Source organism: Scomber japonicus, chromosome 13, assembly GCF_027409825.1.
Source record: "Scomber japonicus isolate fScoJap1 chromosome 13, fScoJap1.pri, whole genome shotgun sequence".
NCBI classification, from domain to species: domain Eukaryota; kingdom Metazoa; phylum Chordata; class Actinopteri; order Scombriformes; family Scombridae; genus Scomber; species Scomber japonicus.
This window is the reverse complement of record NC_070590.1, coordinates 23,963,255-23,980,251: the sequence shown is the minus strand read 5'-3', so window position 1 is coordinate 23,980,251 and position 16,997 is coordinate 23,963,255. Positions and strand designations below refer to the sequence as shown.

The following is a 16,997-nucleotide window of genomic DNA, read 5'->3' as shown; positions in this document are numbered from 1 at the left end:
TCATCTGACCATATTCGTCCGCATCTGAAAGTAGTTCCCACCGATCTCTATCGCCCTGTTTCAATGTACAGTATTTCTTTTCACTAAAGTATTTAATTCGACAAATACACGGTCATATATAAACATCAGTCTAGTTAGTGAAATTAGAGCGTTTGAAAATCGATATTTTGACATATACTGGGCGGCGGAGTAATATATTTTACACGACAGCTCTAGTTCCAGAATTTGCTAGAACCACCACAGCAACAAGAACCTTCCCGGAGCTCCTGATTGGACGGCTGAGTTGTTTGTCTGAGCAGCGATTGGTTGCTGTGTAACAGTAAGTAATGTTTGATGACTATGCTTATGACTATGACACTTTACATTGCACAAGACACAAAAATCGTGTATAGTTTTAATGTTGTCTGTGTATCACCCACATAGTCCCATCTTGCTTCTTTCGAGAGTATAAACCATTGTAGTATAAACTCCTCAAATCGAAATGACAGTTCATTCATATAAAGATACAGTGGGGTTCAAAAGTCTGAGACCACTTTCCCATGAGACAGTGGTCTCAGACTTTTGGACCTTATTGTATGTGCAGAAAGGAATTCAGTAACAGATGGAAACGTGCTTGGTAAACATGCTACCAGCTGTTGTGACAGCAGGCTAAAGTATTTTAAGCTTAGAGGAAGGCAACACTGCTGTACTGTTTTACCCACCTTATTTCATTTACTTCCAATTAAATATAGATAGACAACATAGACACCACTGAAAAACATGTAATTTGATAAGCAGGATTTGCTGATACTGGCTAGCTGGCAGACCTACAGAATTAGTCAGGATGAAATACTGTATGGCCTTTCCTGACCTTAATACTGAAACTGAAACAAATGTTTGAGATGGAGAGACCATATTTAGTAGGCCTAGATATAGCCTACTGTTACTTATTTAGCCAACATCAAGTGTTCTGCTAGAGGCGACTAAATAATTTTAACAGTTTAATCATGTTTCACTTTGTTTTTTTTCAATTTATTTTCACTGAAAATAAAGACACATGTTCAAGTGAAACTGTAAGCTGTGGATTTGACACATGATTAGCCTACTTCTTCCCTTGTGTAGACTTTGTTATAGCTTTCTGGCTCAAGCTGAATGACTTCTGCAGTTCATAGTTTGAAATGTTAAATGATTTTTTTGTCTACCTTCCTTGTTAACCACTTGAGAAATGTATCCTGAAGCAGAAGCTGTTACTCTTTTATTGTTAGCGTTACAGGAAATGATCTTGGTCCCGTGAGTGTAAGACGTGAACGCCCAAGTTATACTTGGAAACTCCCTCAAATTTAACACTGCACATTGACAGCAGAGCTCATCTGTAAAGTTAGTCAGAAAGGGATGTGTTCAGTTTTTACGGTGAGTTTTTGTGATATGTTCTTGGAATGAAGTGACCTAGAATAAACATACTGAGCATCTGAGATTTAGGTCAGTGGTCTTCACATTATAGTGATAGTGAAAAGTACTGCTGTCTGTGTAACTTCTTTAACAGTAATTTTAAGTACTCACGAGTGATTTGAAGCAAAATCTCACATAGGTATCTAGGTTTCTATTTGTGGGTCATTGCTATGATACAGCTTGCAGAGTCCAAATTTATGTATTTGGGTCACAGCATTATCCCCCTCCTGCACCCTGTCATATGACACCAAACCCGTGATGAACCACACCAGTGCTTTCCAACACAGAGCTGGGCTTCTGGCTGAACTGGTTCAACCTATGAGGAATGTGTTTGTGCAAGTCTGCTGTACTTTGCCCAACCCCTTGCTTGGAATAATTATGGACCGTCTCAGAGTGTTCCAGGAAAAACAATCTTAAGCAGGAAACAGGCCCAGCTCAGTGCTATGAAAGCTCACACTATTATCACATGAAATGAAAATGCTCATGACTCCGGACAACAAATCTGATGGTGGCACTTTGTAGAGGTACCCACATTTGAATTGAATTGGCTGATTTGATGACGTCAATACATGTGAATGAGTCAAAGGTGTAACTAGGTGAGAGGCGTTTAATGTAAATGTGACTCTTATCACTGATGGACTCTGATCAGGGTCATTGTGTTTTCTTTGCAAGGGTAAGTTGAACTGTTTTGGGTGTGACGTCTAGTTCCACGTCAACACTTTCCACAACAAACACGTTCCACTAGTTTCAGCAGAACTTTCTGAAAGAGTTGGGTAAAAAAAAACCCATTCCTTTTCTTTTTCCTGTTGGCAGCAAAATAACAGTTGAAAGGTTTACCACCCCAGAATATTCAAATATGAATAATATAACCATTTATCATGATGTTTTATTTTCTTTTCACCAACAGAATGGATCTTGTGAAACATACCGGTGGCTGCCACTGTGGGGCTGTTAGGTTTGAAGTCTGGAGTTGCCCAGACCTCCATGTTTTTGATTGCAAGTACGGATATTAAACTCAATCATACATAGTTCAAGATGTTTAATCATCTGAAATTATAAATGTTTATATTACAAAGGTAACAAGATTGTCAAATACATTATTTTAAATTAATTATGGTACAGAAAGTATATTTCTAAATTTTGGTAAAAAAGCATTAATCCCTACACATATTTAAAGATGCTCAATGTTCAGTGCACTTTTTAGCAAACAATACTGATCTGTGTCTTTTTCTCCAGCTGCAGCATTTGCACAAAGAAACAGAACCATCATTTCATCGTCCCAAAGCAAAACTTCACACTCCTGCAGGTAGGAACTCCTGCTTCTAGCAAAATATTTCATGTGATTGATCTTAAAAAACTCCTAAGAGCATTTTAAATAAATAATGTTTTGTTCTCTCCTCTCTTTCTCTAGGGGTCAGATAATCTTACCACATACACGTTTAACAGTCACGTTGCGAAACACATCTTCTGTAAAACCTGTGGGGTTCAAAGTTTCTACAGTCCACGCTCTAACCCTGATGGCTTTGGTATGACCACTAACTGCTGACACAAGACAGTCACACCGTTCTCATGTGTTGTAAACTTGTTTCATCGTCCTGCTGTGTTTACTCCAAACTCTTTCACTTGTGCTTACTGCAAACTAACAACCCACTTTGCTCTTCAATGCCCTACTTTTATAGTATATGTAGACAACATGGATATCATGTTTACAGTAGGGGTTAGATGATATTTATTGAAATAGCGATATCAAGAGACCCATATTTTGCATTATTGAACAGCCATTTTGTCATTGAAATTTGCTGTAGACAAATGGCTGCTCTGTACATACGCGTACCATTGACCTGTCCCTTGTTGCCTCCTCCCCAGGTGTTGCTCCACACTGTTTGGATTCAGGTACTGTGCGAAGTGTCACAGTGGAGAAGTTTTGTGGGGATAAGTGGGAGGAAAGCATGCAAGCTCACCAGACCATCAGAGACATGTCTAAACCTGCAACAGAGGCACAGCTGACAGAAACAAAACAACACCACTGATACCAGAATCAAACTTTTATTTCAATCAGTAGTATATCAGAAATACTGTACAATATTTTCAACAATCTTTGCAATAAAATTAAGAGAAGAAAACTATAACCCTTGGAGACATTCAAATTCTTAGTGTTTTAATTGTATACAGTGCTATGACTCAAAACAGTAAAGATGTTTCTGTTGCAAAAAGGCATCAGAAGTTACTAATATTGTCAAATATGGTTTCAAAATGATTGTATCACCATTATGGAAAGTGCTTAAAATATTCAGGCAACCTTAGCTTAAAAAAGGTATCACAGGAGTTTTTATTTACTGTGCGCAAATCAGCTCATCACATTTGTAAACAGTTGGTAAATTCACCCCTACCACTATATTCAAGTAGCTAATGATCAGTGCTTCTGGATGAAATGAACTTTCAGTAGATCTTTAGGTTCTTTGGTCCTTGTGGGATCAACTGGAATGTGTTAACGTACATGTAGCGCGAGAAGCTGATGTACAGGTAACGAAACCACAGGAGTTGAGAGCGGTGACAAAGCATGGCGGCCTGGCAAAGAAAACAGGGTGATTATATGGTTTTGTAGGAACTCAATGTACAGCCAACAGTGGTCAAAATCTAATAATTATTACTGTAGACATATTTATCTTTATAATATTAGCTTGAGTCCAAGATGAGACATAGTTCCAAACCTTGACACCTCACTTTTAACACTCCTGTTGTCCTTGTATCAATTTTGACCCGGGAGGACAACAGGTGTTAACTCAAAAATGATTGACCATAATTTCAGAAAATGCGTGTAAAATAATTGGGTGATAATTTATATATTAATATGCTTCATAAACAGTCAAACCAGACCAGATCAATTTTGACACAGGTGGAGAAAGTTGCACAGTGGATGGGAAGACAACAGGAGGGTTAACTGAATCTCTGCTCTTTTGCTTCTTCAGCACATGTGCGTACCTTTGTTTCAATGTGCTAAAAACACGTGCATAATCTAATAGTAGACAGTGACGTGCCAACAAACTGTCTATTTCAAGGCTTACTTTGGCTTGCCTGAAGCCTTCTGAGCCAACAATGCAGCAGAGACATGAGGGCAGCAGCCAGCTGAGGGGAAGCTCCAAGAAGGAGATGTATTTCCTGAGGAGGCCAACAGTCACCAAGGAGAGCAAACAGCAGTCTGGGAGAGCAGACAGAGATCCAGTTAGTGGTTAATGTTCACAGCAGCAGACAGTTAACTAGGTCAGAGTATAAGCTACACATTCAGGTTATTCTTCCTGTGCATGAGAATGTCTGGTGCTACTGTAGGGGAGTTGACATATAACTAGTAAAACAAGGTAGGCTAACCCACTGCAAAAAAAAACCCCACATTATATTACATTATATATAAGCACAGACTTTGATTTTACTAAAATGTTCTACATTCTTGTCATGCAACAGGAGTTTGTGGGGCACAATAGGCTTTAAGCTGTTGGTAATGAATAGAGAGTCTTGCTGTACAGCCAGGTGAAGAGGCTTTACAATTACAGTGAGCCTAATTCTCTCCAAACACCTCTGAAGGCCACAATAAGACTAGTCCAGCAGGTGAGGTGTGAAGGCCAGGTAATAAATAACCTGTGAGCATGATTGACGACACCCCTGCTGTTTTCACAATTACTCACTGAAGGCTTAAAGAGGCCAAGGCAGGCCGGCTCATGTCGCCCTAAATGAAGAGTGCGTTCGTTGTGGCCTCGGGATTGGGATGGTTATATCTTTCCTGCTATTCTGCAGCTCTGTGCGTGCTTTTAGATCTCATGTATGATTAACTATGTGGGCCTGCGGTGCTTGTTTCTTATCATGCTGCCTATTCAAACTTTAATGTGGGTGTGCTCAGAGGACTGGCATGTTTACCAAATGAGCACAGTAATGAGCCCTGTTACAACATGTTGCCCCTTCTCTGCCCTACTTTTCTTTTCTTATCCTGTTTAAAAAAAACTACATGAAACACAATGTTACAAAAACACAAAATAAGATTTCATTCATTCTGAGCAGTTTCTAGGATGACATTTTGGGATTCAATTGCATACATTTTGATTATGTCTGGACAGTACAGATGCCTGCACAGAAAAGAAGGAAAGGAACACATATCTTGATATCTGGCAGTATGAAACAACAGACATTTGTTCATATGTAGTTTGAGGGTGGCGACACAGTTGATATCGAAATAATAGCATTGCAAATGGTGTTTCAAATATCCAGCTGGCCTCCTGCTGCCACCAGCAGACCAAAACGTATAGAGACAGAAGACTCATGCAGCCTTTTTGAACAGAAGAGGGCGCTGCACATTAACAAAATACCTCATCTGAGCCTGTATTCACCAGTACTTTCCAGGGTTCTTAATGTGGAAAATGCAGACTGAGTGGGGGTGTGTTTTCATGTGAGGAAGTCGTTTCTGTCTTGTCTGATTTTTGAAGCTATTTGTATCTTCGATGTAAAGTGATATCTAAAGATGAATAGTTAATAAGACCTGTGTTCAGTGTGTGTCATCATTCCTCATTTGCAGATACAGTCAAACCAGCAGAACCAGTTATCTGCTGTTGATGACTTGACTGTTTCTACTGGAGCAAAGTTCCCTTTACTTTTACAAATAACTTTTCTGAGAGTGACTTGCAAATCTACCTACAGTGTCCTGTGATGCTGTAGTCACAAAATTATAAAAAAAGGGTTAGTTTGTGTCGAACCTACCGTCGGGTATCTCTCCAGTTATAGCGAGGTGGCTGCAGGTGGAGAAAGGAATAATGTTAACTGCTGAAAATATCACAAATGCAAACATTGTTATTAAAGTGATGATACATCTTACTGACAGGCAACCAAAAAAAATGGCCAGTGTGATATTTAGAATTACCAATATCTGATAAAAATGTTTTGGTTTCAGTGTTAAGAATGCAGATGGGTAAGAAGTCAATGGCTGTAAGCCTTAGCAAGTATTTTGGAGTCTGGTTGTACTGTGAGCTTTTCAGTGAGGCAATAACATCAGTTTCCATTTCATATTCTTCTCTCACTGAAGTAACTTGAAGTATTGGTGGTAGCAAAGTCAAGATTTCCACAAACGTGTATCTCACAATAGCTGTGAACAATGACAAAACTAAACCCAACCGCAGACTCTTGATATTTACAGAACTGTGAAACTCGCCCTTCTGGCTTCAGTCTAATGGGAATCATGATGTGATTTGCAGAGCTTGTATCTTATCAACAGTTGAGGCCCAAAGATTGACAGAGAACTGTACAGGCACATGGTGGCAGAAAAATCATGACTAATATGGCAGACAATTAAGGCATCAGTGCAATATGGGGACAGCAATGTAATCTTCACTTTGCAAAACAAACTGCAAAACACTTTAAAAAAAACCCCAAAAGTCTGATGCAACAGGCTTAGTTTGCCTCTCCAAAACCAGAGCTGCCCTCCCACCTCACCACTTCGGAGACAGGATTTACTGCTGCTCTCCAGGGGCTGTGTTTGGATGACCTCTTAGCTATATGTAACAGACTAGTTCTGAAAAACATGATGTGTTTATGTGTGCTTGTGCGTCTGTTGGTGTGTGTGCGCCTTTGTGGGGAAATATTTTGGAGAGTTGGATGTTGATGTGCGTCTGAAGTGCTTTGCATGTTCCTGGAAGGAGTTTTATGACTCTGGACTCGGCAAGCTGCTGTGTTTTTTAAAGAAAATCTGTTTTTCTGATGGCCAAGCCTTAAAATGCAGTCTGTACCTGACAGCTTTATAGATGGCTGTGTGATTGGCATGGCCGCTCACTCCTCTTCCATCGAAGGTCAGCACCTGAAACAACAAAATATCTCACTATGTGGGTGAAAAGCCAGAATCTTGGTATCTTAAAGTGAGCAAAGGCAAAAACAGAGAGAGAGAGATTTGTCTTGGGTTAGTGGAAGGCTTTCTGTGTCTGACTGTGGAGCTACTTGGCAGCTGACAACTGATATTTAAAAGCCTTTTTCTGTGTGCATGCTTGCTCACCAGAGGAAGCGAGTGAGAAAAAAAAAAATCAGGTCAAAGGGAAAGAAAAATGCTTGACTAAAGATTTGGCATTTGCTATGCTAAGGCATATTTTACCATGACTTTGCCTTTGCAATAAAGCATATCCCCTAAACACCATATTCAACTTGAGAACTATGAGTCTATCGTTCTTTCTGCCTTGTATACAGAAAAACAAGGTCTAGTGAAGACTGAGGAAGATTAAAGAAACAACATTATTCTAGTTAAGGGTTAGGAAAATGAACTGCTTCTCAGATCCAGTTGTGGTTGTCACGTCTGTGCGTTTTTTTTCCAGCTTATATTTGTTAGAGGATGTTTATGTGTGACTGATATGATTCTCTAGCCTACTTTTTGCCAGTGAGCCTGACAGGATGGGAGGAGATGGTGCACTTATTTGTCTTCTTTGATAACAAAAGGAGATCAGCAAATATAAGATAGGAGAAGTAGTGACTTCACTTCTCAATCATCTATAAGGAACTGTGGAGTTTTATAGCTGTACTGTTGGTCAGAGACCATTCACTATTTTTAACCTTGCTTGGAAAAACTGGATAAAATAAATCTTTAAATTTGCAACATTCCCATTAGCTAATAGTGCGGAACTTGCACTGGGGCTGATAAGAATCTCTCTGTAAACACAGAAACTGAATCCAATCCATCCTTTCTACTGCAGCACGGGGCCACTTCCCCTGGTTTTTTCGGGAGGCTCAAAATAAAGTCTGGGTTTGAACAAAAAGAACAGGCAGCTGACAGGATTATTACACAGACTGCGGTGAAACTGGGATAATGAGTTAGGAAACTGTGGTGCCAAAACATACGGTAAACACAAAACAAAACAATACGCAGATTTCTTACACACAATGGCAGGGAAATTGTGTGTCAACGTCAAACAGGAAATGACAGAAAAGCCACTGCTTTGAAAAAAAGCACAGAGCGGAGCGTACCATGTTGACAGAGAGAGCTCTTATGTGTTTCGCAATAACAGAGGAGACCAAGGAGACGCTCCATTCTGCTTTGGGATCATCCGGAAGATTTCTGGAGGGGAAAAAGAAAGAAAGGGACTCTTGATTATCTGCACAGTTAAGAGTAATATTACGGCAGTGTTTCACAGAGGTACAGGAGTGCATTGTGTCTGCATTGTGACCTCGCTCGAACTGAAATCGTGCAACACAACAGAAACCAGCTGGATGTTTCTGAAGCCGAGCAGTCTTATTCCATTCCCATCAGCAGATATCTGCACAGTGCAGCTTTGACCCAGCATTTGCAAAAGGGCGAGGGAGTGCTGGGAAGCACGGAGGTTAAGGGTGGAGACAACACAGAGCGCACATCGAACATGCAAACCCAATATCTCGGCCTACTAAACATGCATACAATCCCTTTTTGGCAAGAATAAAAGAAAAATTCAACCCCCTCAGTTTATAATTAAAACTTTGCTCTTTGGTTGTTCAACTTTCACCCTGAACTCAAGAGAAATCCTCCAGCTGGTCCGGTTCACACAGTTGACACACACAACTAAAACAAAGTCTTAAGTGTTTCAATTCAAGTGGAACAAATCTGTTTTTCTCTCCAGCTATCATTTTTCTGCTTTATGTTGATCAGAAACACAGCAGACAAGGGAGAATGACATCGCTGGATGCAGATGGACTAATGTGGCTCCCCTGTGACAGTTTGAAGTAAACTGTTGGGGTGCAGTGTTGACAAGATAAGGAGAAAGATCAATAGCGTGACGTGTTGTTGTACACTTGGACATGGGTGGTGCGAGTGTCAGTGCCTCTGTGCATGTGTACGTATACGTAAGTGCATGAAGTAGGGGTAGGAATGGGGAGTGGGGGGGGGGGGGGGGGTGTGTGACAACTGTTGTTCCCCTCCCCTTAGTAGCAAACAATAGGCCATGACAGTCAAGCTTGTTGAGGGAAGTGATGGATCATGGCCACAAATCTATTGGCTGCTGGTGATGTGAGGGTCAGGCTTTGGTGTAAGGGGTGAGGTGTCGGGGTTGGCTATGTTAAAAGGGAGGAGGGTCGGGGGTTCAGAGATAGTTTAAAACTGTCTGTCATCGAGTGAATGCACTGCTGTGACACTCTGATACCAGTGACCTACATATCATACAAGTATTGCAGGGCTAAGCGATATGGCTGAACATACAATTATTCACCAAACTCTTCATCATTCATGATTTTATGAGTTTTTTGGATCAGGACGGTACTCTGAAATTGCATCTTACCTAAACCAATGTTAAATTCAGTCTCTATTAACAGAATACAGATCTGATGTCCTCATTTCTATCTGCTTTAGACTATTAAAAAATAAGTTGAGGATTTAGTAAGAATTCAGCCAAATTGCATGAATATTAACTACCATTATATCATACTGCGTTCACAGCTCGGCTCCCCTGTAGCTCTATCTGTGCCATCCCACTGTTGCATTTATTAATTTATTATTTTAGACATTTTGCCTTGCCAACCGTAGCTAAGCAAAAGCCTACAGGGAGGGAGGAAGAAAAATGAACAAAAGATATAAGACACCTGACCTTTCTGAGGCAGGATGCAGGCTGAGTGTCAGCTTTGCCATGGCAACGGTGCAAAATGTCCTCAAGTAACCTCCCCAGCTCCCCTTTGTAGCTTTGCATGTGGATGTCTAATTGCTTGCAGGCATCTGTATGCAGTTGCTGAACTTTGGCCCAGTAAGGGGATTCTGTGCGTGTGTGTGAGAGAGAGAGAGGGAGTGTGTGAGTCAGGGAAAGAGAGGGAAAGAGAGAGAGAGAGAGAGAGAGGGAAAGAGAGAGAGAGAGAGAGAGAGAGAGAGAGAGAGAGAGAGAGAGAGAGAGAGAGAGAGAGAGAGAGAGAGAGAGAGAGAGAGAGAGAGAGAGAGAGAGAGCTTGTTTAGTCTGGTCACATGGACCACAGGCCTGTGAAACTGCCAGACTTCTGTCCACACAGTCAGATTATGTCCTGCTGTGAACGGCTGAGATGCCTCTACATGCTGACAGCACAGTATCCCAGTGTAATACAGTAGCTACGACTGGTGTAATAACACAGATACATGCATGTTTCACTATTGATTTACTGACATTTAGGTTCTTGCCAGTATTCTCTGATGTTGCAGTAATAAACTGTCATACAAAGAACCACGGAAGTAATCCTAATAAATGTTAAAACAGCAATCTAACGTGGCAAAATTACAGTTTACTGCTGGCTGCGAGATTCAGTAAATGAGGGAAAAAGCAACTGTTTGACTATGCTGAAGGCAGTGTGTGGTGACAAATGTATCTGGGATAAAAGCACAGCCAGAGGTCAGTGGCAGGGCTGGAACATCTCACCGCTATTTACCACACCCTGCCATGTGCTTAGAAATCAGCTCAGGCTATTTTTTACCACTGATCAATGTATATTTAAAATCCCAGTGTGTGGGCATAGGCTACAAATAAGTCTTTTCTTTCTAGAAACTGGTGCTGAGCTCTGTTTACACGTCGTGTTGGTGAATTCATCCCTAAAATAAAAAAAAAACTAAAGCTTTTCTGTTTACGATTTACCTCTGAGCAAAGAAAAATGTACGTTCTTCATCAAGGACAGAGTCAAATTATTAATTTCAAAACCAAAAATGTGAGAGCGAGGGTTCAGCTCAGTCTGATGGATAATGTAATGAAGAAGTGACACAGTTGGATTTGTGCAGTGAGCAGCTATAATCGAGTCCGGGGAGCAGACAGAGGTCAAGCCAGTGCAAGTGGAGAGGCAACAGAGCGTACTCAGATCGAGCTTGATCACAAAGGCCCCAACATGCACTGGGGCCCCAGATACTGTCAACACAGCTGTCCTATTCAGTGAGCATTAAAGGAAAAATCCAATTTAGAAACAGAATTCATGTGTTATTCCTGTCATCTTGGAGAGTGAAGCTGTAGTTGTTGAGTGAGCGAGTCTCACCCAGAATTTCTTTTTTTTAAATGACCCGTACTGTACGCCTGACTTTTGTTTTGAAGTTGACACTAAAGCTTCAATGCAAAATAGTTCCGAAAATTTACCCAATCACGATACATTGATGATTGAGATTATAGTAAATACACACAGCCAATAGTGCAGTCATATATTCTGCTATTTAATATGATTCCCCTTCACTCTTAATACAGTTTCAACAGGTTTGATGTTTTTCTCAAACCTGTTTCTCTCTCATAGAAAATTCCATCATCTATAAATATGCAAATATTGTTCATTTGAAGTATAACTGCTGGACACAAGATGTCTCCTTCTTCACTGTAAACTCCATTCTCAGTGTTTGTGCACTGGAGGCTTCAAGTTTCCACATCACACTGGCCCACTTCCTCCAAAGTAGTTGTGGTATCACAAATCCTGCTTGTAGGTAAGGGCCTTAAATGCCTTTTGGTGAGAACACAGAAACGTTCCACTTTCAGTAGATGAATGTAAAAAACATCATAATGTGAGTGGAGGGGAAAAATCCTCAAACCTGTGATGTCATTCTTATTGTATGAAGACAATAATGAATTCTTGTAAGGAGATGGTTTGTATCAGAAAGAGTCATATGTTTATTCACTACCAGGATTACATTAATTTGAACAAAGACAGGATTCTAAGTGTCATTACAAGAACAAACGACTCATTAAAAGAAATTCCTGTCACACTGAAGACAAAGCCTGTGACGCTAAGTGAAACGTCCAACTTTGTAGCCAGTGAGAAGAGCCTATGAGTAAAACCCAGCTTGGTAACCAAACTCCAAGTAAAAATCCCAGTTCTTTAGGAGAGGTGTTTATTGTTGTTTTATTGTTTCAGGTTTGACATTATCTTTAAAAAACAACTACCAAAACAATAGAGATGTGTCTGGAGGTCAACACAGGCAGGGTACTGCAGCTACTGTGCCTGAGCTCCTTTCACTTCCAGTCATTATCATCTAACCCTGCATCCATCACCACTCCGCATGCTGACAGTGTGGTGATTTAGTCTCCACACAGCATTCATTTTCCAAACTACTGAAGCTTCACAGGGCCACTTTCACACAGATACAAAAACAGAAGACATTACTGCTGTGTGGATCCAAACCAGTATTTTTTTAAAATATCAGTCGCCTCGTTCAAAATAGAGTGGTAGACTCATAAAACTAAAGCTGTTGTCAGCGAGAAAATATAGGAAATAATGAGGTATGAAATTGAACTTTGCAGCTATTTTAAGACAAAACAATCTTTGAGATATTTAATGGACCTTGAAATAATTTGTCTGGGGCTCTTTTTTCTATTAACAATTTTTTAATTTCCTAACAAATCTACACAATGATACTGGTAAGTTACAGCGACGTGTATAGACATGTATATGGACGTGTGGTGAAGGAGAAAGATGAGATCCATAGCTTGTAAAAGATTGATGGGGAATTGTCTTATCAAGCAGCAGCACAAAGTACAGCCTCCAAAATGACCATTAAGTTAAATCAACAACTCTCCTACAAAACTGACCTTGATGAAGGGAGGATTTATTGCAGGGTTGTAAAAACTCTGTAAATTAAACCGAGAAGGCCTTTTGTTTCTATTCCAAAAGTAATTTCAGAGAATAGATGGTTACAATTCTACTGTTCTGCTTCACTATTGTGCATTCGAGCTGCGAACATGTGGAAAAAAAAAAAAAAAAGAAGTGGCCACCAACCGCTGCACTGCATCTATTTTCTTTCTTTTTGTGCACAATCACACGGCCAGAAAAGAAAAACAGAGAGAGGTCAAGTCAAGGATGTACATCTGCACATACTTGGGCAGAGAAGGTTAAGAGAAGAGCCAAAGTGTGGCTAGCCATGTACACACACACACACACACACACACACACACACAAAGAGAAAAACAGTTTGGAATGACCTACATTAGCAGTGCTCGGTGCACTGCCAAAATGTATCCCACAGTCCTTGGCAGTTGGCTTCAGCAGACATGGACAGGCTAGGAGGGGAGGGACAGAGGGAGGGAGAGAGAGAGAGAGAGAGAGAGAGAGAGAGAGAGAGAGAGAGAGAGAGAGAGAGAGAGAGAGAGAGAGAGAGAGAGAGAGAGAGAGAGAGAGAGAGAGAGAGAGAGAGTGAGTAAGCAGGGCTGGGGAGGGGGGGGGGTCTCAAAGTGCTGATTAGGTGTGTGTTTTGGGCAAACAACAGAATACAAAGAAAGGGAAAATGGGCTACACTCCAGTTCAGCAGAAGTGCAGACAGCACTAAGATCAAAGTTCAGCTGTATACTGTTTGCACAAGATGATAAAATGGTGTAGTCTGTGTGTGTGTTTAAAAAAAAAAAACACACACACACACACACACACACACACACACACACACACACACACACACACACACACACAAGCAATGTTCTCTAGGGCAGACAACCCAGGCATGCTGCCAGCTTATTACTGTGAGTTCCAGGTTAGTGCCAGAGTTCATGCAGCTCTCCTGGTGAACCAACATGTAGAGACTCACATGTAGGCAGCCTGGAGCTTCTCAGAAACTCCTAACATTTTCAAGAGAAGCTGCAAGGTTTGATCTAGACACACACACACACACACACACACACACACACACACACACACACACACACACACACACACACACACACACACACACACACACACACACACACACACACACACAACCCCCCCCCCCACAACATCACCTTTAACCACTACTTTCTCTGTAACTTGACCTTGCCAATAACCAGAGCCGGGAGACTGACTGTCTTACAGCAGCATCAACAACATAACAATACAGCAGAATATACTAAGAAACTGAAGAGCCATTTGGACAGCATTCTTTGAGGGCCTGGATCTCAGTTTCACTCCCTGCTTTAAATCTAAAATGTCTATGAGTGTTTATTTTAATTTGGTGACATTTGGTTACAGCCTCTTTAAAAGAACAACAGGTGTATCTTTGCATGATTAAAGGCATTTTATAGTGATAAAACTATTTGAACAAATGAATATTATACTTATTCTTTGTTGTATGTGGTCCTGGTCATTCCACTTATTTTCCTACACAACTCTACAGGAACATAGTTGGGGAACTATTGACAATACAATAAACACAAACAAAAAAGTGGATTGACACTTTGTTATGTAACTCCAAACTGACCTAAAAACTTGTTTTCAGCAAATCTGAGCTGCCTGGCTGAGCGGCTACTGATGATGAATGAGAGACCATAGAGTAATAGTTAAATTTAGTAGTGAAGAGGAAAAAGATGTCACTTGACTAACTTAGAAATATTGTTAACCAGCCTTATTTATGACTGACTATGACTAAGAGCTAAACATTACAGGCACAATAATTAAGCAGAATGGATTTCACTTATATTGTTTTACTTGTAAAATAAGTTGCAAATAAAAAACATACAAACTTTTCAATACATCTTAAAGACAGATATACTGCATAAATAGATAGATGTCATGCTGGAATTGTAAAGCTTTTTAGGGGTCTGTGTATCCCACAGGGCAGACCTATCAATGAGGCCTACTCATTTATTTCCCCTGTGTCACAGGGAGGTAATACATCAGGACAGGCTGGATCAGCTCTGTTGTAGTGAGAATGGAAGGACAGGGGTTTGCGGTCAACTCTCTTTTTGTCCTGATAAACGGTTGGGTGGTGGGGAGGGGATGGTGTCCAACACGCAGAAATGTTGAGACCAGACTCCTGAGCTGAAGTTTGGTTTTTACAATGAGGTTGAAATCCCAGAGTCAACAATGCACATGTACAGTTTAAAAATATGTGAAACATAAACCTGAATCTTAAACAGCACAAAATATTGACCTAAATGGCTGCTTACTTATGGTCTATTACGGTGACTCTGGAGGCTGGTATCCCCAACACGGCACAGCTGTCGAGAAGTTCCTGCTTACGTTGATCTCCTTGATTGTAGTAGTTTCCTGTTTGATATTTAGGGGACAAGTTAGGCTGTAGATGTGCTGCCATAGTGCTTCATTACTCCGAAGCATATTTTCTGTAGCTGTGTTGAGATGATCTTCCAACATCAGCTGATCTGGATCTGTATTAAATCCAATGCTCCACACATGTGAAATGTTAATTATATTCAGTTAAGCACTGAAATGGATATTGGATATTGAGATGACGCTGAAGTTAGCTTCTGATTCAGAATTAAGGGAAAAGTTTTGTCACCACTTCAACTTATGAAAGAGTGTTAGACATTGTAGCAAAAACTTTAACATTGTTAAAACCCACTTTCAGATTGGTGAAACCTTTACTTTGATGGTAAAAACTGAAAAGGGCGGGTTCACTGATATTTTACCCAGCCAGAACACATTCAGGTCCAAATAAAAAAACACTAATCTACTTAGACTTGTCAAATCTGGACTACATCTAAGTCATTGAATCACACTTTCAGATTTATGAAATCTCTATTTTTCTTATATAAATAGAAAACAGGGTGATTCCCCCAATCCAGACCATATTAGACCAGGTCCAGATAAAAAAAAAAAACACTTAACAATGATAATAATAATAATAATAATAATAATGATAATATAGGCCAGATTTGACAGGCTTCAATTTAGTGATCTAATGTGGGCTGAATGATGAAATAGTGAAATCGCCCTTTTTTAGTTTTAATAAGGAAAATAAAGATTGCATAATGTGGAAGTAGGTCTCTGTAGCCTTTGCTACGATGTGCAACACTTTCGTATGTGTAAGTGGTGAAACAGACAAATCAGCCAACAAAAATCTTATTTATGTGTCCCTTAACTTAAATTATGTTTTGTCACCTGTTTTCTATGAACTCATTTGACTAAATCACGCAATAATAATAGCAAACGGTGGTTAGCAGCAAGTCACACGACTGATGATTCCCTCCATAACTTTGTATGAATTTGTTAAGCTTATTTGAGGAAATAACCCCACCGTACCTTCAGATAAACACAGCACATGAACTCTGGCCTTTAACTCCAACAGTCGGATCACTGTAGGCGCGAAGAACATACACTCATCATCCGGATGAGCCGTTACAAGCAGGGCTGTGACATCAGCGCCATTAGTCTCTGACGTCATGTTCGTTACCCGTTTCAACGACTTAAACAATGTCCGCCGGTGTCGGTGAAAAATTGATTTGATCCATAAAAGGTAGGATAAAAGTATCAACGCAGCCAGGTAAATACCCATTATTTTGACCGACACCGTAAACACTCCGTGTGTAGACAAAATGTCTTATATGTAAATGGTTCCACATGTTTAAAAAGCCAAAACATGCAGCCTAGTTTGATTTAGTTGACCATTTCATCAACGAATGCAATAAGTAAAATAACTACATGAAAAAAGGCTATAGCTGCACAATTTCAGCCGCATGTTAGTTTATTTTAGTCATTTAAAGTCAATGTCGCTCTCACAGTTCACTTGCGCTTACATAAACTAAGTAAGTTATGATTATGATCCGGAATGTATGTTTTCGGACATATTGAAATAAGGGGGGTGTAGGATAAAAAAATATAATTTAAACTGAAGTTGTGTTATTGTAAAGTGAAAATTAACAACCACCAGAAACATTACAGTGTTTGAGGGGACGATTTAA

At 40.2% G+C, this 16,997-nt stretch overlaps 2 protein-coding genes across 5 annotated transcripts; one reads left to right on the top strand and one right to left on the bottom strand.

Moving 5' to 3' along the window:
• The first annotated feature begins 1,918 nt into the window (after positions 1-1,918).
• Positions 1,919-3,585, top strand: cenpv (centromere protein V). Of its 4 annotated transcripts, none has more exons than XM_053331034.1 (6): positions 1,919-1,952; positions 2,101-2,196; positions 2,336-2,428; positions 2,665-2,734; positions 2,840-2,954; positions 3,295-3,585. In XM_053331034.1, the coding sequence occupies exons 3-6, from the start codon at positions 2,337-2,339 to the stop codon at positions 3,456-3,458; spliced, it is 441 nt and encodes a 146-aa protein (XP_053187009.1). In that variant the 5' UTR covers positions 1,919-1,952; positions 2,101-2,196; position 2,336; the 3' UTR covers positions 3,459-3,585. The 4 variants fall into 4 exon arrangements, with proteins under 4 accessions (XP_053187009.1, XP_053187007.1, XP_053187008.1 ...); XM_053331032.1 differs by having other exon boundaries at positions 1,920-1,952; positions 2,101-2,201; XM_053331033.1 differs by lacking the exon at positions 1,919-1,952 and having other exon boundaries at positions 2,030-2,201.
• Positions 3,578-16,591, bottom strand: pigl (phosphatidylinositol glycan anchor biosynthesis, class L). Its single transcript, XM_053331027.1, has 7 exons — positions 16,339-16,591; positions 15,246-15,345; positions 8,413-8,503; positions 7,194-7,261; positions 6,172-6,203; positions 4,494-4,627; positions 3,578-3,996 (listed from the first exon to the last, which is right to left on the bottom strand). The coding sequence occupies exons 1-7, from the start codon at positions 16,589-16,591 to the stop codon at positions 3,868-3,870; spliced, it is 807 nt and encodes a 268-aa protein (XP_053187002.1). The 3' UTR covers positions 3,578-3,867.
• Between the last annotated feature and the right edge of the window lie 406 nt (positions 16,592-16,997).